General features: G+C 41.1%; 1 protein-coding gene across 1 annotated transcript in view; it reads right to left on the bottom strand.

Moving 5' to 3' along the window:
* LOC146634883 (uncharacterized) overlaps positions 1-21,996 on the bottom strand; it is a 65,367-nt gene extending 43,371 nt beyond the window's left edge. Inside the window, exons 1-5 of the mRNA XM_085378897.1 lie at positions 21,801-21,996; positions 7,948-8,298; positions 6,667-6,999; positions 6,383-6,490; positions 870-1,196 (exon numbers count right to left, since the gene is read on the bottom strand). Of these exons, the coding sequence (XP_085235023.1) occupies positions 870-1,196; positions 6,383-6,490; positions 6,667-6,999; positions 7,948-8,298; positions 21,801-21,837 (1,156 nt within the window). The 5' untranslated portion in view covers positions 21,838-21,996. The remainder of the gene's footprint in view (positions 1-869; positions 1,197-6,382; positions 6,491-6,666; positions 7,000-7,947; positions 8,299-21,800) is intronic.
* Positions 21,997-23,010: the final 1,014 nt, after the last annotated feature.

The raw sequence follows: 23,010 nt of genomic DNA, 5'->3' as shown, positions 1-23,010 counted from the left end.
ATTCAAATATGAAGGAAACATGAAGGTGGTGCATTAGAAAAACTGCTGCTTTCAAGCAGAGCAACAAACTGTTTGAACTGATCCAACTTTATTAACACAGACAAAGATTTGTGCATCAGCTGCTGTTTGCTGCTATAGATATAATCCAGCTGATGTGGAGAACTACATGTGACACTGTGATGCAGCCATGAATCTGACTGATTTCTTTCCATTTTCAAAGGTTGATGCATCAGTTAAAGTCCTTAAAAGGCTCAGAAATAAAGAGAAAGGTTGGTTAAAGCAAAGAGAGGCACTGGCAGCATTTAAGACACTAAACAAGAGAAACAGATCAGAGAACATCAGACTGAATAAGTGGAATAAAGTGAAACAGAGAACTAACGCTCCCTAAGAATGGAGCTGTCAGAGGAAGAGAGCAGCAAACTGAAAGTCTCTGTTAGCTGCAGAGCTCTGAAACTTCACACAGCTTTGGATGATAACATGGAGAAAGGATGTGGAGATGTTCACACTTCTGCTAGAAATCATCTTCTAGTTATTGTGACTCAGATATGACTGATTATAGATGAGGACCAAAGAAGGTTTTTACTGAGATTTGAGCTGACTTAGCTTAGCCTGTGTTTCAGCCACATGCTAAACAAACACATGTTCAGAAACTAGAAGATGTTACCTTTCAGATGAAGTCTCACACATGAACTTTGCTCCTACAGTTCATCTGCTGAAGCTTTTACATTTGGGTGGAAATCAAATAAAAACCAAAACAGCCACAAACATCAGACATGCTAACACTGTAACATTATTGGATGGAGCCACTGAGACTGAACCACCATCATGAGTCTGACCTCTGACCTTTGACCTGTATCTACAGCACTGACCTCTGACAGTGAGATTCACTTCTTTCTTCAACAGGATGTTTCCCTCCCTGTTGTAGACGGTGCAGGTGTAGGTGGAGTTGTCTCCATCTGTGGGGTATTTCAGGGTCAGACTGAGGTCTCCAGGTTTCAGTAAGTTTCTCTTCATCTTTGTTCTGTTCTTGTATTTATTGTCCTGTTCTTCAGGCTGGTCAGAGCCGTTCTCATACATGTGGACCTTCCTGTCTTTTCTGTCCTTCCACTCCACTTCAGCATCTTTAGGCAGACAAACTGTGGTTTTGCAGATCAGTTGGACAGACTCCACCCCTGAATCCACCTCCACCTTATAAACTGAGAGGACAATAAAGGACAACATGATGACATCAGCAGCAGCTGTGATGGTCACATGACCTCCCTGTCCCCTCCTTGTCTTCTACAGCTAAATATCCCAGAATACATTTTGTCCAAAACTCAAACGCGGCAATGGTGGATGAGTGCGGCTAAAAACGTTTAAATATTACTCTTTCTGGCGAGAATGTAGCTGTGTAAACTTCAAATATCTGCTCGATTTATCAAGACACCACATATTTGCAAAAGTGCTCCGATGTCTTCAGAGACGTCTGTTACCCACCAGATCCAAAGCAGACCGAGAGGTCGAGGATTAAAACAAAACATTGTACAAGTACAACTACAAGTACAAAACAAGTACAACTCCTCCGGTTTCATATGCAAAACAAATTATTGCACTAGCTTATGCGGTTGCAGTGCTACCGGGATTTAAAAATAATTACGCAAAACATAGCGTGCCTGCTCCGACCGGCTTCAAACAGTTAAGGAGCTGAAGTTGAAAATTAACAAATCTAAAAAAATACACACCTCGGGAAGTTTCATTTGCATTAACGGAACGAAATTGGTTGAAAAAAGAAAAGTGAAGTAGCCACAAATGGCCAGGATAGAGCCCAGAGGGTTAAAGCAGTTATTCAATTCAATTCAATTCAATTCAATTTTATTTATATAGCACCAAATCACAACAAAAGTCGCCTCAAGGCGCTTCATAGATACAGAGAAAAACCCAACAATCATATGACCCCCTATGAGCAAGCACTTTGGCGACAGTGGGAAGGAAAAACTCCCTTTTAACAGGAAGAAACCTCCGGCAGAACCAGGCTCAGGGAGGGGCGGCCATCTGCTGCGACTGGTTGGGGTGAGAGAAGGAAGACAGGATAAAGACATGCTGTGGAAGAGAGACAGAGGTTAATAACAGATATGATTCAATGCAGAGAGGTCTATTAATACATAGTGAGTGAGAAAGGTGACTGGAAAGGAAAAACTCAATGCATCATGGGAATCCCCCGGCAGCCTACATCTATTGCAGCATAACTAAGGGAGGATTCAGGGTCACCTGGTCCAGCCCTAACTATATGCTTTAGCAAAAAGGAAAGTTTGAAGCCTAATCTTAAAAGTAGAGATAGTGTCTGTCTCCCGAATCCAAACTGGAAGTTGGTTCCACAGAAGAGGGGCCTGAAAACTGAAGGCTCTCCCTCCCATTCTACTTTTAAATACTCTAGGAACAACAAGTAGGCCTGCAGAGCGAGAGCGAAGCGCTCTAATAGGGTGATATGGTACTACAAGGTCATTAAGATAAGATGGGGCCTGATTATTTAAGACCTTGTATGTGAGGAGCAGGATTTTGAATTCAATTCTGGATTTAACAGGAAGCCAATGAAGGGAAGCCAAAACAGGAGAAATATGCTCTCTCTTTCTAGTCCCTGTCAGGACTCTTGCAGCAGCATTTTGGATTAGCTGAAGGCTTTTCAGTGAGTTTTTTGGACATCCTGATAATAATGAATTACAGTAGTCCAGCCTGGAAGTAATAAATGCATGAACTAGTTTTTCAGCGTCACTCTGAGAAAGGATATTTCTAATTTTAGAGATGTTGCGCAAATGGAAGAAAGCAGTCTTACATATTTGTTTAATATGTGCGTTGAAGGACATGTCCTGGTCAAAAATGACTCCAAGGTTCCTCACAGCGTTACTGGAGGCCAAGGTAATGCCATCCAGAGTAAGAATCTGGTTAGATACCATATTTCTAAGATTTTCAGGGCCGAGTACAATAACCTCAGTTTTATCTGAATTAAGAAGCAGAAAGTTAGCGGCCATCCAGGTCTTTACGTCTTTAAGACATCCCTGCAGTTTAACTAATTGGTGTGTGTTATCTGGCTTCATGGACAGATAGAGCTGGGTGTCATCTGCATAGCAGTGAAAATGTATGCTATGTCTTCTAATGATGCTGCCTAAGGGAAGCATGTATAATGTAAACAGAATTGGTCCTAGCACTGAACCCTGTGGAACTCCATAATTAACCTCAGTGTGTGAAGAGGACTCTCCATTTACATGCACAAACTGGAGTCTATTAGATAGATATGATACAAACCACTGCAGCACAGTACCTGTAATACCTACAGCATGTTCTAATCGCTCTAATAGGATATTATGGTCAACAGTATCGAATGCTGCGCTAAGGTCTAGCAGGACAAGCACAGAGATGAGTCCACTGTCAGAGGCCATAAGAAGATCATTTGTAACCTTCACTAAAGCTGTTTCTGTGCTGTGCTGAGCTCTGCAACCTGACTGAAACTCTTCAAATAAACCTCTGCAGATGATCTGTTAGCTGTTTGACAACTACTCTTTCAAGGATGTTTGATATGAAAGGAAGGTTGGAGATTGGCCTATAATTAGCTAAGACTGCTGGGTCTAGAGATGGCTTTTTGAGTAAAGGTTTAACTACAGCCAGCTTGAAGGCCTGTGGTACATAGCCGATTATTAGAGATAGGTTGATCATATTTAAGATCGAAGAATTAATTAATGGCAGGACTTCTTTGAGCAGTTTTGTAGGAATGGGGTCTAAAAGACACGTTGATGGTTTGGAGGAAGTAATTATTGAAGTTAACTCAGAAAGATCAATTGGAGAAAAAGAGTCTAACTTAACATCAATGGTACTAAGAGTAGCTGTAGATAATATTACATCTGTGGGATGATTATTGGTAATTTTTTCTCTAATGATAAATATTTTATTCGTGAAGAAGTTCATGAAGTCATTACTAGTTAACGTTAAAGGGATGGTTGGCTCAAAAGAGCTCTGACTTTTTGTCAGCCTGGCTACAGTGCTGAAGAGAAACCTGGGGTTGTTCTTATTTTCTTCAATCAGTGATGAATAGTAAGATGTTCTGGCTTTGCGGAGGGCTTTCTTATAAAGTAACAAACTATTTCTCCAGGCTAAATGATGATCCTCTAGATTTGTGACACGCCATTTCCTCTCCAGATTACGAGTCATCTGCTTTAGGGTACGTGTTTGAGAATTATACCACGGAGTCAGGTACTTCTGATTTGAGACCTTAGTTTTCACAGGAGCTACAGTATCCAGAGTCGTACGTAGTGAGGAGGTGAAATTATTAACAAGATAATCGACCTCTGTTGGGGTAGCGTTCAGATAGCTGCTCTGCTCTGTGTTGGTACAGGGCATTGAAGATGAAACAGTGGGTGGATTATATTCTTAAACTTAGTTACAGCACTTTCAGAAAGACATCTACTGTGATAAAGTCTACTCTTCACCGCTGTGTAATCAATTATTGTAAATGTAAATGTTATCAGGAAATGATCAGACAGGAGAGGGTTTTCAGGAAACACTGTTAAATGTTCAGTTTCTATGCCATATGTTAAAACAAGATCTAGAGTGTGATTAAAGTGGTGGGTGGGTTCTTTTACATTTTGAGAGAAGCAAATTGAGTCTAATAACAGATTAAATGCCATGTTGAGGCTGTCAGTTTTAGCATCTACATGGATGTTAAAATCACCCACAATAATTATTTTATCTGAGCTCAGAACTAAATCAGATATAAAGTCTGAGAAATCAGACAGAAACTCTGTGTAAGGCCCAGGTGGACGATAGATTATAACAAGTAAGACTGGTTTCTGAGTTTCACAGCTGGGGTGGACAATGTTAAGCATCAGGCTTTCAAATGAATTAAAAGTCTGTCTTGGTCTTTCATTAATTAACAGGCTGGTGTGAAAAATTGCTGCCACACCGCCCCCTCGGCCTGTGCTTCGAGATTTCTGGTAGTTAGAATGACTCGGGGGTGTTGATTCATTTAAACTAACATAATCATCCTGCTGCAACCAGGTTTCTGTAAGGCAGAGTAAATCAATTTGTTGATCAATTATTAAGTCATGTACTAACAGAGACTTGGAGGAGAGAGACCTAATATTTAATAATCCACATTTCACTGTTTTACTCTTTGGTTCAGATGTGGATACTGTATTGTTCTTTCTTTGTAATTGTTTATGTTTAAGTTGTTTGTTGCTGGTTTTTAGTTTGTTTTTTGTCTGTTTGGAAGCTGACACAGTCTCTATGGAGATGGGTTTTTGGGGGGTAGCAGGAGGAGAGAAACTGCAGAGAGGCGTGACTGCAACTCTGCTTCCTGGTCCCAATTATGACATGGTATGATCAGTCTACTCTTCATTCTATCAGAAACAGTTTTCACAGCTCGTACATTTTCTTTTTACACATATATGTAAGCATTGAGCCAAATTTAGTAATGCCAACATATTAAACGAACAATATTTGTCTCTTATGTATAATACATCTATATATACACTGTCAAAGATACTTGTCTTTGAGTGAAGATTTAACGTGATAGGAAATATAAATAACTGCAACTTGAATCTTTTCTGAAGCTCAGTATTTGACACAGAGATCAAACTCACTGCTGTAATATATCATAATAATCTGACAATACTATAATATTGGCCATATTATATTTACATTACCAAAGTGATATGATTTTAGTCTCATGAACAACATTAGCTAATTGTTATTTACTAGCTATTCTTAAAATGACTGTTCAGTACAGAAATGAAGCCCAACAATCATGTTTTACAGTCCCGTGGTCTCAGCCTCAGATACTCAACTAATCAAAGTGATGTCATGACAAAAATGAATGACCAACAAAACATTTTTTCTCCTTCATTTCTGTCACACAATGCTGTATGAAACATTTCTCACGGTTAGTATCATGGTTGCTAGGCAACCTGAGCAGCGCGACGAAGGCCAGACCGTCCCATTTCACAAGTCTCTCACTTCCGCACTTCTCGTACTTCGTAGTACCTGCCCCATGTAGACCATGACGTACGGGTACTACGAAGCGTGCGGTTGCTGGATTGGGACACAGCTTGTGTCTCAGTTTGTTCCTGATGTGTTCCTGACTCGTTCTTTGGTAACTAGTCTGCAGCGTCCTGTAAAGTGCTGCAGACATGTTGGATGAAGAGCAGAAGAACAGACAGACTGAGCCTCCACAGTCGGCCATGTCTCACACACATCAGCACAGAAACCATGAAGATCTCATGTGTCTGCTCTGAACATCTGAAGCTCTCCACCACATGACTGAGCACAACTCAAGGAGGAACATTTACTGAAGCTGCTGCAACATTTACTGTCAGCACATGTTTCCATGTCAGCTGCTGTAGTAGGAGAGACTCACCTGACATGAAATAGTGCCCGAAATGTAATAAAAGACCTCCAGAAACCACAAGAACCACCAGGAGAACCAGGAGAACAAGGAGAACTATAGTCCAGGATGGAAACTGTTCTGTGGACAAACACAATAAACAGCATGACCTTGGAGCTCCGACTGAATGAAAATAATGGTAATAATGAAGAGGCCCACATTTCAATCAAAGAGCGACCATGGTTATTCTGAAATGTTAAAATGAGTTTTCATCTTAGTGATGTCAGATGTATCTACAGCATGTAATTATTGCTGACCTTTGACCTGCAGCACGACTTTCTGTCTCAGGATGTCTTTGTCCCTGTAGATGGTGCAGATGTATCCTCCACTGTCTCTCTCTGTGGGGTATTTCAGGGTCAGACTGAGGTCTCCAGTTCTCAGCAGGTCTTTGTTCATCTTTGTTCGATCTCTGTAAAGGTTGTCCTGTTTTTTAAGGAGGTTGGTTCTGTTTGGATACACATGGACCATCATGAGTTCTTGGTCAGAGCGAGTCCACTCCACTCTTGTGTCCTCATGCAGGTCAGGTTTTGTTTTGCAGGGCAGAAGGACGGACTCTGAGCCTTCCTCCACCCCCACCTCCACCTGCTGGTCTGAGAGGACAGTAAAACATGATATAATAATACTGTAGAAGCAGCAGCAGTTGTCATGGAATTAGCTCTGTGCAGGCAGGCAATAGAGGACCCAAACGCACACTCAAACACAAAAGGTAACTCAAAGTACTCAGCTTTATTGCTGGCAGGGAAAACAATACAAAACTATACTGGGGCATGATAAATTGAGACATGAGGAAACACAGGGAAAACCCCACAGCTCCAGGGATGAGACACTGACGACGTGACACTAAGCACAGGGAACACAGGGCTTAAATACAAAAGGTAGCAACAAGGAAATGAGACACACGAGGGGAGCACGGCTGGGCCTAATTAATGTGATGAGACAGGAGGCACAAATCTTCAAAGTAAAACTAGAAACTGAACTTACAGACACAGACTCAGAGGAAACAGAGGCATGGGACCAGGGCAGGCACAGAGACACAGAACAGGAGCTCAAAATACAACCAAAACCCAATCCTAAAAACCACAATTAACCTTAAACATAAGATAATAATAATCAAAACCACTGAGTCACAGACTCAGGACCATGACAGCATTAAAATAATGGAAATCATAGTGATGACACGCATGTTTCTTACTTTTGATTCTGTCCTACTAGCAGAGATGAAGTATAACAATATTTGTTTTTGTTTTGAATAACTAAACTGAGGGGTAAATATAAATATACAGTACAGTAGGTTACCATGGTGATGTAGTCAGGTATTAAGAACTTTCTACTCAGCATCTAAATTATTCTGGTGTTGCTTCATGTGAGCCGCACAAAGGTTACTGAGCTTCATGTTTACTGTACAGTGTCTACAGTGTGTAAAATGTTTGAATCTAAGCCTCAACATTTTGTTTGCTTTTCTGTTTCCTGGAGGTTCTTATTCTACCTTTGTCTACAATACTGATCATTTTGTAGTTAAAGAGGAGTTTGTTGCTGACCTTTGACCTGCAGCTGTATGTTTTTCAGTCTCCGTTCTTCTCTCCCATTACTGATGGAGCAGGTGTAGTTGCCGCTGTCAGTCTTTGTTGGTTTTCTCAGAGTGAGGCTGAAGTCTAACGAGTCGAGAGCATCAGGCTTCAATGATGTGCGTCCGCTGTAAAACTGGTTTTGTCCTCTAAGATCGTCTCCTCCTTCTCGTCGTATGTGGACAGACTTTGGATCCAGATCATCACGAGTCCACAGCACCGTGGGATTGTCCTCAGGTATAAAACCTGAGTACTGACAGGGCAATGGGACAGACCCTTCTCCCTCATTCACCTCCACTACCAAAGCCAAGGCAAGCTGGGAAACTGATGACACACAATAAAAGAAAAAAAACAACAACAATTTTATCTGCAGGAATACAATTCCCCATTTTTATAGCCAGCCAGCAAATGAACAGCTAAATTTACTGTGAAATAAGAAATATTCAGACCAAGTCTGTGTCTTTAAACTCAATCTAAAAGCTGGATTCTCAGATGGACCACCTAATGTGAGAGACTAGAAGAGCAGTCTTCTGGTGTGTAGGTTATCAGTCATGGTAGTCTTGAGAACTTGAAAAGAACGAAGTGGATTTTTTTCGGTTCTCCTCTCATCCAACAGGGTTGTGAAGCAGTCACAGATGTGCCATAGGCTCCTCTATGTCACCCAGAGTAGCCAACTTTTGGAGGAAGTGAAAAAGGCTCTGGGCTCCCTCAGAGGGAGGACACCTAGCCACTGGTTCAGGTATGTAGATGAACCCAAGAAGTGGAGGCCTTCACCAAACACATCAGCTCTGTCAAAAAAACATCAAGTTCACTGAGGAGGAAGAAACCTCAACAATGAAGTTTACTGAAAGCTCCCACACACAGACCAGTACCTACTCTTTGACTCCCACCAACCACATGTAAAGAAAGCTCTTAAAACATTTAATTATTCTGGGCCTTCATAAAATCAGCAAAGATGCTGCAGAAAGAAGAACAGACACCGACCAAGAAGACCCACAAAAGACAAGCTTTGTCAAAAGAATTTTCTCCAAGTGTAACATCCCAGTCCATTTCACACCTAGCAACATCCTCAAACAAAAACTGGCTGTCAAGGTCAAAACTCCCAAACACAAGCTGAACAACACAGTGGCTACAGTGCAGCAAGGAGAGCTTGTACCGCCATGAATATCAGACACTCTACAAAAAAATAACACAACATAGAAGAGCCACCTCGACAGGACAAGACTCAGTTGTATACCTGCACCTAAAAGTCAAAGGTCACACTTTTGAGGACGCCAGTGTTCACATGGTGGACCAAGAAGACAGATGGCTTTAGAGGGCAGGAAAGGAGACCACCTGTGTCCACTGTGAATGACCAGCTTTGAACAGAGGGCGGGGCTTATGACACCAACTATCAGCCACCTACATGCATTTCTGAGATCCACTCTCAGGTGTTTCAGTCCCCACTCACATTTTGTCTCAGGTGACCTGAATAGCTCATAAACACTTTTCAATCTCTCAAGACTACTCTGCTGGTGAACCAGTGTGGCAAAGAAGAGGAAGACCTGATTATTAATTTCAGAGCTTACTGACCCTGAACATTGGACCACAGCCTAATTCAGAGCAAAAAAATGTCAAATGAACTACACAAGATTCATTAGTAAGCTTAGGTTCAGGGCAAGGATGAAGGGCACGGGCATCAGGAAATGCAACCAGGAGTGTCAGTACAATGCAAAAGAGAGGAGAATAGATTTAGAGAAGAAGAATCAAACAGTGGACACCGAGAAGACTGGCCTGCCCTGTGAAACATGAAATAGTGGGTGAATACAAAGGACCATGACAAGTGGAAATAATTCAGGAGCTGTTTTTAGTCACAGGTGTTTTAAAACAAAAAAAAAAGCTAAGCTAGCTAGCAAAGGAGGAAGAACATTATATATATAACATATACATTAGGTGAATGTGCAGTAGTACAGTTTACGAATGTTCTGGGTTTAAAGTCCTTAATGTTAATGCTGCCGTGTGGCCTCTTTTATTTCTCCTGACGCTTGATAGTTATATTGTTAATAGTTAATAGTTTTCATCCTCAACATGCTGGAGAGGCACACATGTCCAGGATCAGCATCAGCTCAGCAGGAAATCCAACATTTCACTTTTACAAGGGTTGTTACCAGTGATGGGAATAACGGTGTTCAAAGTAACAGCGTTACTTACGCCGTTCCTTTTTTCCAATAACTAGTAATCGAACTAATTACCATTTCTATCATTAAAACGCCGTTGTCACGGTCAGCAGTGGCCGACCGTGTAGACAGTGTGTGGAGGACCCAGGTGTGGACACAGATGAAGAGACAGCACTGAACTTGAAACAAAAAGCGAGCCTTTATTTTAGTTAGATTAGAGGCGGCAAACAAAGCAGAAAGCACAGAGGCAAAACTAAACTAGAAGCTGAACTGGGAAAACAGAGAACTTGAAACTGAGACTTAACTAAGACAACTTGTAAGGCTAAGACTAGGTGACTATGATGACTATGACGAGGATGACTGAAACAACTATGAACAGGACTGTGTACTGGAACATGAAAGAACTATGACCATGACCAGCACAGAGTCCTGAAACCTGATGTAACATGGGAGGTGGATGCACAGATGATGCAACACAGACTGAATGAAACACAGAGACTAAGGCTACCTTCACACTACAGTTCTCAATGCTAAATTCAGATTTTTTGATAAAATCCGATTTTTTTTGTCTGCTTGTTCACACTACAAGTTTAATTCAATTCAATTCAATTTTATTTATGTAGCACCAAATCACAACAAAAGTCGCCTCAAGGTGCTTCATAGATACAGAGAAAAACCCAACAATCATATGACCCCCTATGAGCAAGCACTTTGGCGACAGTGGGAAGGAAAAACTCCCTTTTAACAGGAAGAAACCTCCGGCAGAACCAGGCTCAGGGAGGGGCGGCCATCTGCTGCGACCGGTTGGGGCGAGAGAAGAAAAACAGGATAAAGACATGCTGTGGAAGAGAGACAGAGGTTAATAACAAGTATGATTCAATGCAGAGAGGTCTATTAATACATAGTGAGTGAGAAAGGTGACTAGAAAGGAAAAACTCAATGCATCACGGGAATTCCCCGGCAGCCTACGTCTATTGCAGCATAACTAAGGGAGGATTCAGGGTCACCTGGTCCAGCCCTAACTATATGCTTTAGCAAAAAGGAAAGTTTTAGGCCTAATCTTGAAAGTAGAGATAGTGTCTGTCTCCTGAATCCAAACTGGAAGGTTCAAGGTTCTTTATTTGTCACATGCATAGTTATACAAGTATAACACACAGTGAAATGTAGCCTGACATGCTGTGGAAGCTGGTTCCACAGAAGAGGGGCCTGAAAACTGAAGGCTCTCCCTCCCATTCTACTTTTAAATACTCTAGGAACAACAAGTAGGCCTGCAGAGCGAGAGCGAAGTGCTCTAATAGGGTGATATGGTACTACAAGGTCATTAAGATAAGATGGGGCCTGATTATTTAAGACCTTGTATGTGAGGAGCAGGATTTTGAATTCAATTCTAGATTTAACAGGAAGCCAATGAAGGGAAGCCAAAACAGGAGAAATATGCTCTCTCTTTCTAGTCCCTGTAAGGACTCTTGCTGCAGCATTTTGGATCAGCTGAAGGCTTTTCAGCGAGTTTTTAGGACATCCTGATAATATTGAATTGCTGTGCAAATGCACAAATTGGAGTCTATTAGATAGATATGATACAAACCACGGCAGCACAGTACCTGTAATACCTACAGCATGTTCTAATCGCTCTAATAGGATATTATGGTCAACAGTATCGAATGCTGCACTAACGTCTAGCAGGACCAGCACAGAGATGAGTCCAATTAATGGCAGGACTTCTTTGAGCAGTTTTGTAGGAATGGGGTCTAAAAGACACGTTGATGGTTTGGAGGAAGTAATTATTGAAGTTAACTCAGAAAGATCAATTGGAGAAAAAGAGTCTAACTTAACATCAATGGTACTAAGAGTAGCTGTAGATAATATTACATCTGTGGGATGATTATTGGTAATTTTTTCTCTAATGATAAATATTTTATTCGTGAAGAAGTTCATGAAGTCATTACTAGTTAACGTTAAAGGGATGGTTGGCTCAAAAGAGCTCTGACTTTTTGTCAGCCTGGCTACAGAGCTGAAGAGAAACCTGGGGCTGTTCTTATTTTCTTCAATCAGTGATGAATAGTAAGATGTTCTGGCTTTGCGGAGGGCTTTCTTATAAAGCAGCAAACTATTTCTCCAATTATGATGATCCTCTAAATTTGTGACACGCCATTTCCTCTCCAGCTTATGAGTCATCTGCTTTAGGGTACGTGTTTGAGAATTATACCACGGAGTCAGGTACTTCTGATTTGAGACCTTAGTTTTCACTGGAGCTACAGTATCCAGAGTCGTACGTAGTGAGGAGGTGAAATTATTAACAAGATAATGGCTGTAGCTCAGGTGGCAGAGCAGGTCAGCCACTAACCAGATCAGTGGTTCGATCCCAGGCTGCCTCCTGGCTGCATGCCAAATATCCTTGGGCAAGATACTAACCCCATGTTTGCCTACTGGTGGTGGTCAGAGGGCCCAGTGGCACCAGTGTCCGGCAGCCTCGCCTCTGTCATGGGTGATGGGTGAATGACTAAATGTAGTGTAAAGCGCGTTGGGGTCCTTAGGGACTGAGTAAAGCGCTATAAAAATGCAGGACATTTACCATAATCGACCTGTTGGAGTAGCGTTCAGATAGCTGCTCTGCTCTGTGTTGGTACAGGCCATTGAAGATGATAACAGTGGGTGGATTATATACAGCGCTTTCAGAAAGACAGTCTACTCTTCACTGCTGTGTAATCAATTATTGTAAACATTATCAGGAAATGATCAGACAGGAGAGGGTTTTCAGGAAACACTGCTAAATGTTCAGTTTCTATGCCATATGTTAAAACAAGATCTAGAGTGTGATTAAAGTGGTGGGTGGGTTCTTTTACATTTTTGACAGAAGCCAATTGAGTCTAATAACATACCGTCCTATTAATGATCAATGATAATTGAAGAGGAACCCTGGCTCAGGACATTTTCATGACAAGTGACAGCGCAGACAACTACTAATGAGAGAACGTGTTTTATCATCATAAACACGGTGATAAGACGCATCGTTAAAGTGTCACTTCAGTAATGTTGACTCATGTTTTTAATAATGACTTTAAAACACTAAACTCTAATTTCTGTGGTTATTTTAAGTTTACAGAATATAACATGTGGTAAGACGACGAGTTTTACTTCTCACTGTCCGTGTTATGTGTATCTATTTATCATGTATGCTACTTTGCCGAAAATGTTTCATTGTGTTCATGAAATAAACCAGACTTTCACTGTTTGCATCTTTTACTGTTTTTCTGCTTTTGTTCACACCAAGTTTGACAAACCTACAGATATCCAGAGTTAACTCACTAACAATGTGGAGCAGTCTCAGTGTATTTAGCTGCTTTTTCCCTGAACACAACCAACTGAGAGAAACGCCTGTAGGCCTCACTTTGGTCATTTGAACGCTGAAGGAGATTTGTTCCATAGACACCTTATACTAGTGTTTCCTGCACTTAATCCATCACTACTATGTTCTATATAAATCCAGATTCCTTTTATAGTTTGCAGTGAAATTTGTTAAACCACTGCTTAATGGGACAGAAGTACAAGTCACTCTTTACTAACACATTTGTAGATGAGTTTATTGCTGAACAACACAGCTAGCAGTCTCACACACTCTTTATGTTTTTCAAGTTATGTGTGTAAGGGTTTAGTCTATCAAACCTTACCCTTTTCTCCCCAGTATCACAACAGTATGACTCCCAAAGTACGGCTCAGTAAACAACCAATGATTCTAAAGCCAGAACAGAAAGATACATTTGGAAGATGAATGATTGCGTTTTTATGATGCGTAGTAAAACGACCCCCTCTTCTTCTTCTCTGTGTTGGTGTTGTTGTTGTTCGTGTGTGTGTGTGTGTGTGTGTGTGTGTGTGTGTGTGTGTGTGTGTGTGTGTGTGTGTGTGTGTGTGTCTTAGAAGTCAATTAATACATTAGCCATACTTAAAAAAACATCTGAATTTCATTTAGAACTGAGATTCTAAGTTGTAAGCAGAAATCTTATGCTCAGCCAGAAACATGTTTCCCCACTTTCACAATGCTGAGGTGTCAAATCCACAACCCCCAACAAATGGTTTGTTACACGCGGGTGTGAAGGGCAAGCTTTACTTACACAGCCTCACACACAGCAGATTTTTAAAGTTGTTGGGTACAGGGGTTTAGCCACAGATGCAACATCCACTTTTGATAAAGATCCCTCCACCTGTTTATTTCTTAAGAAATTAAGCATCTTTATTAAGCTCTTATTTATAAATGTCTACACAATAATAGACACCGTGTGATCTGTGACATTATAGTCTTCTACTTCTGCTTCCATCGGTTTGCATTTTAAACTCCCAGCCTTTCAGTTTGTTATGAACGACTTTATATCACAAAATGTTAGAAATATAAAGTGAACCATGCGACTTTTTTTTTTTTAATTTTCTGTTTGATGGAAGGACTTAAGACACGAGTTATTTAAACAATTCTAAATGACAGTGTGATGGCCATAGTACTTTATGTGGGCCAAATGTGTTAAGGATAATGTTTATCAATGTAAAATTGCAAAGAACCTTTGAATAGATTATAACATTTTGTAAACAGTTACCTCAGAAGCTGTACTGGTAGATCTATGTATGTAAGGTAAAACTATCCACAGTACTTCCACTTAAGTAACTAAACACATAAAGTCACCCTTACCAATAATCCACTGCTCCTTGAAAAAGTAGCACAAACAGACAACTGACTGAGCAATGATAAGTAGAGCTACCCGAGGCCGAGACTCAAGCAGAAGAAATTAAAAGTTGTTGTTTTTGTGGCTCGAAAAATTAAAGAAAGTATGTTTAATAATTCAACAAGACCCGCACCTTCAACACATGTACATTCAAATTCTGGAACAGGCTCATCATTGCTGCTGTTCAATAGTTTTTATCCGTTCGAAAAAGTCATTTTACGGCTTTAATGTTTCCAGCTGATAAGGAGAATGAGTGCATTTCAAATGTGCGTCCAAAGGCTTTAAACATCTGCTTTGTCTGTAACGACAGTATCAAACTACAGAGCATTGTTTTTACTAAAATTCAACATTTTCAGATGAAAATTTGGCTGCTTTTTGTTTTTTTCACTGTAACACGCACCTCAATGCCATTTTTAGGATATTCTTGGTGATCCCACCTTTTTCATATTTAGGCTTTTGGCACTGAGGGTATCTAATACGTATGTTGTCACTGTGTTTTGTACTACCAGCTGTGAGGGCTCTGCTTTTGCTTTGAGCAGTCTGTTTTTATTTTGTCTCGTGACTGTGTGTTTTTTTTCAAACGAGATCCTCGTCAGTTTGATTTTGTTACCACAAACTTTGTGTGAAGTTCACAACAGAGGTAAAGAGATTTAAACACCCCAGTTTAAGGAGGCAGGCAGGGGTTGGACCAGCTGCACAGGACAGGGGAAGCAGAGAGTGTCCGGGGAGATGTGCAACAGAAGCAGAGGGAACATTTTACTAGATGATAAATGGCAGAGGGGGGGGCAAAAAAAGTATAGGTATATTACTACTGTGGGTGTATGGGGGACCGGCCCTGGCACAGGGTGCCGCCAGTGCATCGAGCCACCTGGGGGGCTCTTCAACTGGTGGGGGAGGTTGTTACACCTTGCAGGAGCTCTCCTCTCTTCAGGAACTCTCTCTGCAGGAGGGGGAGATACAGGAGAGGTGGAGGAAGATCTCTGCTTGGGTGTCTATTGTCTCGTGTAGTCTGGAAGATGAGTGGATGGTGGGGTGGGTGCAGTTTTCTCTGTGGTGAGGTCAGGTAGGCTGCCCCGGGCTCTGCAGGGCCGGGAGGCGGTCCGGATTGGCCTGGGCCCCCTTTCCCTGGCAGGTTGCAGAGTATGGAAGTGCCTACTGGGGTCGGCGGGGGAGCTGGCCCAAGGGAGGGGTCACTTGCCCCTCCCTTCCTTCCCTCCCCATCTCCAGCTGTCTCCCTCTTCCCGCTCCACCACAACCACCCACACATGCAGGGCCTTGGAGTAGGGGTGTGTCACCAGGGTGCAGGGGAGGCTACCCCCCCCCCCCCCCCTTTCTGGCTGCCTCTGCCTCAATTTTATCTCACAACTTAGACATTCACAGGAATTCACAGGCTAGGAGGAGGAGTTGGCCGTCGGACTGGGGTCTGGAGTGTGGGGCCTCCCTGCTGCTGCAGAGTCGGGGCGGTCTGCTTCTCCCCACCGCAGGGAAAAGGGTAACACCAGCTGGGTTTGCCTGCAGTTTCCCCCTCCAGGGGCAAGGGTACTGTTAGATATTTTAGTATTATGGGAGCATGTACTGGGTACTTCTTTTATGATGATATTAGACTGAAGATTCTGTGACTTAACAAGGCTCTTTATGTTAACCGTTATTTTCTCTTGCTGTGTCAACTCAAGATTTATGGTGTGAAAGTAGATGCTAAGGTTGGAAGGAAAACACCAACAAATCACTCTTTTTACTTATCACTCCCTTGCAGAGGATGTGTACGTAAAGACCATCTGGTTTGTGTCAGAACTCAGGATGTAGGAGACCTCATTTGCTGGCCACTTTTGAACTCCTAGTAATATATAAGTGGAGTGACTTTGCTTAAGAGAAGTCACTGATTACATTAATGTTAACTGAGCACATGGGATGATCCATGTCTGAGGCAAATTAGGGTAATAGTTGTAGTTTACTGATTTGAGAAAACCTGCACATGACACTTGTCTTGCTGATGTTGAATGCTTATTACTCTTATGATATAATTGGTTACAAGTGTAAAGTTTGATTTTACTTCCAGATTTTGCTTTCCAGGCCATGATGGTGTGTATGTAGGCTCCTGGTGGAGCCAGTTTTAAGCAAATTTAATATGCAAAACACACTAACATCTTTCATTGCAGGATTATAGGTCCAGGGTGGTGCTGCTCCAGGGGAGGAGATGTCCTGATGTTGCCTGGGATATGATCTAGTTAACCTTTTTCTTTAAGACAGGAATCTGATTTTGATGAGTTGACTCATGGGAGTGTCCATGTGTCAAAAGGGAGGAGTCCAAGGATTAACATTAAACAATGTTTTTTATTATTGTTGCAGTGATTTATGTGATTAACCGTTTATTTACAGGTATTAAACCTATGCAAGTGGTGCATCCATGTTCAGACGAGGCTTTGATGGCCTATAAGTGAAGTTCACTGAACAAAAGAATGTGGTTAGATGATTGTTGACATGCTCTGCTCCATCCGCAGCTGTTCCCGACATCATGGTCAGCCTCCAGAGGGGAACTCGTCTAGCATAAAGGTCAAAAAGGGAGGAATGTTAGGTTTTGTACTGTTTATTGTTATTTATGCTTAGAAATATCTATATATGCTTAGAGTTTATAATTAGTTGTAGATTGGTAGAGGTTTGATCCTTGATAGTCTGCAAACTTTGTGTGTATTAGAGAGCACTCTGGAGTATGGGGGAGGTCGTACCTTGTTTTATTGTTTTATGGTAGGACGTAAGTGCCATTTGTTTAGGCGAACTCTTGGAAGGTTTAGGGAAGTCATTTATGGGGTCACACTCTGACCCCCTCCCCCCCCCCCACACACACACACACACACACACACAAAGATCCAGAGGGGAACAGCGTTACTGAAAGTGATTGTCCGACTATGTTTACAATTTGGTAGAAACACTGAATAATAACTATCAGAAAGTTTGTTTCTCCCAGCCTCTCCCTTCTACAGATCCAACCCATCCGTGGAAACCAGGAGACGCGGTGTTGGTGAAGTCGCTAAAACCAAGGACACTCGGGGAGGCCGCGCGTTTTCCAGCCCCCAGACTGTGCTTGCAGTGACGAGAACCAGCATCCTTACAGACAGACAACCGCAGTGGATACACGCCAGCAGGGTTAAGAGCAGCCCCACTGGACCATCACAGGCGTCGGATCAAGCAGATGACGACTCAGGCGAGCCAGCGCCCGGAGCCAATACACCTACACACACGCAATCACTGATTAACACACAACGCCTGAAAGAGCCAAGACTCAGAGAGCTCTTTGATCCTCCACATGAACAACAACAAGGTACTCGAACATCCAGCAGGAACAGAAAGCCGAGAGTACCACATGATGTCTAATCTGATAAAACTAGACTCATTCCATCCTGATAATGGAGAAAATGAAATGCCCATTGTCATCATACGACGCTTATTCGATGTCTCTCGAACCTGGGACCAAGCCAGGAGACGACTGAAGAACTGTGTTTTTTCTTATATATTTAGGTTATTTATCATATCTATTGCATTAACCTTAGGATTTTTCTTTGCTATTTTGTATTGTAGACTGCAACCATGTTTACATTTTTGCAGGTCGTATTTTGCTAACAATACCTCATGCTCCATTTGGCAAGACACCCACCTAGTACGCTCATGTATTATTTTGTTTTTGATGATTATTGCCTGTTGTGTGATGCCATGTATACGCTCAATGATGACCCGTATAGCTACTATTACAGCTACCTCAATGTATTTGCAATTGGCACAAATTGACCCAGATGATGTGCCAGATGTCGCCAATGATGATCCTGATATATATATTGAGCATTAGGTTGTGAATTACTCCGTTATCAAAGAAGGGAATGAAGTTTTTTTTTATTTCTCTTTTTCCTTTTTCTTTTTTCTTTCTTTTCTTTCTTAGAATTTTGATATCAAGCTTGCTCGGAGGACAAGTTACATTTATGATTTTCCTTTAGATTATGTTATTACATTTTGCCTTTATATTGTGTTATTATTGTGTGATAATAAAAGAAGGGAACTGTTAGATATTTTAGTATTATGGGAGCATGTACTGGGTACTTCTTTTATGATGATATTAGACTGAAGATTCTGTGACTTAACAAGGCTCTTTATGTTAACTGTTATTTTCTCTTGCTGTGTCAACTCAAGATTTATGGTGTGAAAGTGGATGCTAAGGTTGGAAGGAAAACACCAACAAATCACTCTTTTTACTTATCACTCCCTTGCAGAGGATGTGTACGTAAAGACCATCTGGTTTGTGTCAGAACTCAGGATGTAGGAGAGCTCTGTATAATATTCATAGGCCTTGAGAGTGCATCTGTAGAACAAAGGATTCCAACTGTCGAAGGACACCACCCCACTCAGTGGGCAGGGTCTGAAACTGAAACTTGTTGTCTGCCTATAAAAACTGCTGCACAAAAGAATAAACTTTGAGTTAGTTTGGGATGACAATCTAGAACAGTCTCCGCGTCTTTTTGTTCTTCCAAACTGCTCCCGGTACTCCGGCCTGTGCCGTAATTAACCGTTGATCATACTTGAGAATATTTTAATTGTTATAGGTTAAAGGATGAACTCTGATGATGAAAGCCCACGCCTCAGAGAAACCCGGAATGGAGTTTCTTACAGGTACCTAGCAAAGTTCTGTTAAGTTCCACATAATGACAACAGAACCAAAAACTCACCTGACTGTGAAGAACACATGACCACAATGAATCACTCCTCAGTCAGGTCTGAAAGCGTTTAGATGATTAATAAATGGATGTATTGATCACAAAGACGTGAAGGAGATACAGTTTTTACATACATGTATATGTTTTACTTAAAGTACTCTAATTTGTAACTTTCTTTTATTTCATTTTGTTTTTACTTTATACAACTTATATTATTTGTCCTTTATTGTTTTTATTTAGACGCTCCTTTCTAAGCCGATTTCTTTTGTCATAGTTGTGTCTTTTATTGTTTTTTCTAATTTATTAAAGTTATGCTGTTATTAGTTGTGTTTGATGCTTTGCTGTAACACGGGCATTTCACAATTTTGGGATATATTATAATTTTTTAATATTCTATTATTTTTTAATTTAATTGATCCTTATCTTTATTGACTGTAGGTCAAATATAACACTCTCTTCTTCTACAGCGGCCACAGTCCAGATGAAGAGTGTCCTCATACTGAGCTGACAGTAAGAGTGTTAACTGAGCCTTTAAGTAAGTCTTGTTGCATTTATGCTCGTGTGATAAATCTACACCATAGCTACAGTATAACAACAAAGCTTCTGAGATCCTGCACTGTAACCACACATGCATTTCCACATAAATCTAATCACACATCACACTGATGAGGCTCACAACATCTGCTGCACTGCTGTAAACGCTGGCAGTGACGTCAGCCATCTGCACAGGTCAAAGTGAGAAGGTCACAATCAAGTAACACTTTAAACCTGCAGTAAAGCAGAGGAGATTCATAAATATCACAATAAACACAACAACAATGTAACTGCAGCTCATGATACAGTGTTTATCCCATACTGTGACTTTAAACAAACACGTGACAGCTGTCAGGCCTCCAGCTCCCCCAGGAGGTCCTGAAGTGTACTGCAGCCAGACATCAAATAACGTAACCTAGTATTTCCATATTTCACAGGTTCTCAGATAACACTCCTACATTTCATGTAATTCCATTAACCAAGAAAAAGCCTTTTTAGAAAAACATTAAACTGACTTAATTGTTAAAGGTAATGTTTAAAGTCTCACTGATTTACAGTCAATGTGTGCATAAGTTTTTATTCGTGCTTGAATCTAAATAGAGTCGTTCAATTCACAACAACAGGCGCTTCAAGGTAGCTTAAACTGTAAGACCTGTAAAGATAATATGACAGAAACCCCAAATAATCAGATGATCCCACACAAATGAGCTTTTGGTGACAATGGAAAGAAAACATCCACTTTAATAGGAATACAATTAGAACAATAGTATTAAAGTAGTATTATAGTTGCTTCGCTCAGCTGGGTAAACAAAGCAGCAAGTTCAGAGCTCCTCAAGAGAACTGTACAACCATCTGTGCTTTATATTATCTGTGTTCGAATGTGATATATTGGGGGAGGTTACCACATTTGCCACCACATGACCCCCATCTGGATACGCCCCTGCCTCCAAAGCTGTAAAAAGCGGCATTTATTAACAGTTACACACTGACAGTGAAACTATTGGAGAACACAGACCGTGATAAGCTAATAGCTATGCTACGCTAGTGAACCTGAGAAGGCTGAATAAATGAATCCTGTTGTTTGCTGATGAGTTAACAGAATGTGTGCTTCCATAAAGCATGCCCATGTTACTGTGTAAAAGACTGTAAACAAGCTACAAATAGAGATGTGGAGCAGAACAGCACTGTGTGCTGTGAGAGTGTCTGTTACTCACTGTCTGTTACAACGGAGGATCATTATGTATTTATTTCATTAGTATGTCAGTGGGCTTCTGTCTGTGGTCTGAGTGGTTCCACATGGGGTTTCAATGCTGCACATTTTGAAAACTATGGTTCAGGCTTGTCTGTCAGTCCCATGTATGTGTAATGTGAACTTTCATCAAAGGCAAACACATTTATCAAAACATAATACGTGAATGAACCCACAGCTTAAAGATGGCACAGTCAGTATTCAGGACAAGATATCCAGCACCATTAAAGGTGATGAGAGGAAACCTGATATATAACCAGCTGTAAATAACATGCCGTGTTAGCCTGCATGGGATGGGATGGATTCAAATCCCTGGCCTGAATGATTGTTTCAGTCCTTTTCTTTATGTTAACATGATCGCCTGAAAAGGATCTGCACCTGTTAAAGGTGTTAAAAGGAACTCATGTTTGTGTTGTATGAACACACACACATGCTGAGTCACTGAGTGTGTGTTCAATGAGGATCAAAGCAGCTTCCTTACCAAAGACCAGGAGCAGGAACGACAGAATCAGGTTCATCCTGCGGCAAAAAAGAACAAAATAATCTCTTTAATTCTGCTCCTCCAACCAGCCGACAGCCCACAAACAACAATCACTACACTGCAGCTGGCTCAGGTTTACTTTCACTTTCACACAGGTCCTGTCTTAACCTTTAGTATAAAAGCTCTTAACTGCAAATGATTCTCAAGTTAAAGTCAGAAGAGAAACACAAGAGCATGTACTGCCTTCATACTCACATGGTACTACTTTTAGTAACATGTGGTTGGAGGCTGGGACCAATGTCCTGCCACAGTTAGAAAAGCCGGGCTGGACTGCATGCCTTTCACTGGGTGTCATATTCCTCTGTCCCATCATCAGTAAAAATAGACACAGTGAAAGATTCAGATCTGAGCTGAGCTCAGATTGTTCAAGTAAAAGTTTTACACACTCTTCTGCTTGTTTTCCTTTTTCTTTCTCAACAGGTGATCCAGGTGATGGATATATGCATTTTCTTTTTCTTTTTTTCTGCCCATTCTGTTGGTTTTTGTTTTTTGCCCTTCTCCCCCGTCCCTCTTCTCAGCTGTTTCTCTTTCCCTCTTTCTTTCTCTCCTTCTTTCTCCAGTCAAGTCTGTCCCGTATACAGCAAGTGAAAATAAAATAAACAATAAAAGGTGAATCAAATAGACCATTATGGCAAGGCTGGGATGGTCAATTTGGTAAAGTAAATCCGTTGGGCATCTTTCTTTGCCTTTAGACAATAATTCTGATGCAAAAGAGCCAAACGGGACAGGCAAAAAAAAAAAAAAAAAAAAAAAAAAAAAAAGTTTTACACCGACCACAGTGTTTGGTTAGCACACGCTGAAAACGCCATATTTACCAAGAATATAGTGACAAACAGTGTTGGGCAAGTTACTTTGAAAAAGTAATTAATTGTAGTTACTAATTACTTCCTCAAAAAAGTAACTGAGTTAGTAACTAAGTTACAATATCCTGAAAGTAACGAATTACTTGTAGAAGTAACTATTGTGTTACTTTAAAAAATCTTTAACCCTCTGGGGTCTAGGGTTTAATCGGCTGTTGTTGACTACTTTTGATTTTTTTACCGCTGCATTTCACCTTTAGAAACTGTTTACCTCGCCTTGTTTATCATTCTTTTCAGCACAGCCTCTTTAGGTTTTGTTTCTGTGCCTCTCTTCTGTCCTTTGTGTTAAG

This window comes from Diplotaxodon limnothrissa, linkage group LG3 (assembly GCF_057381915.1).
Source record: "Diplotaxodon limnothrissa isolate DT_005_m linkage group LG3, D_limnothrissa_male_GT1.1, whole genome shotgun sequence".
Lineage (NCBI taxonomy): Eukaryota > Metazoa > Chordata > Actinopteri > Cichliformes > Cichlidae > Diplotaxodon > Diplotaxodon limnothrissa.
The sequence above is the reverse complement of the archived record's forward strand: the minus strand, read 5'-3'. Positions and strand labels throughout refer to the sequence as shown.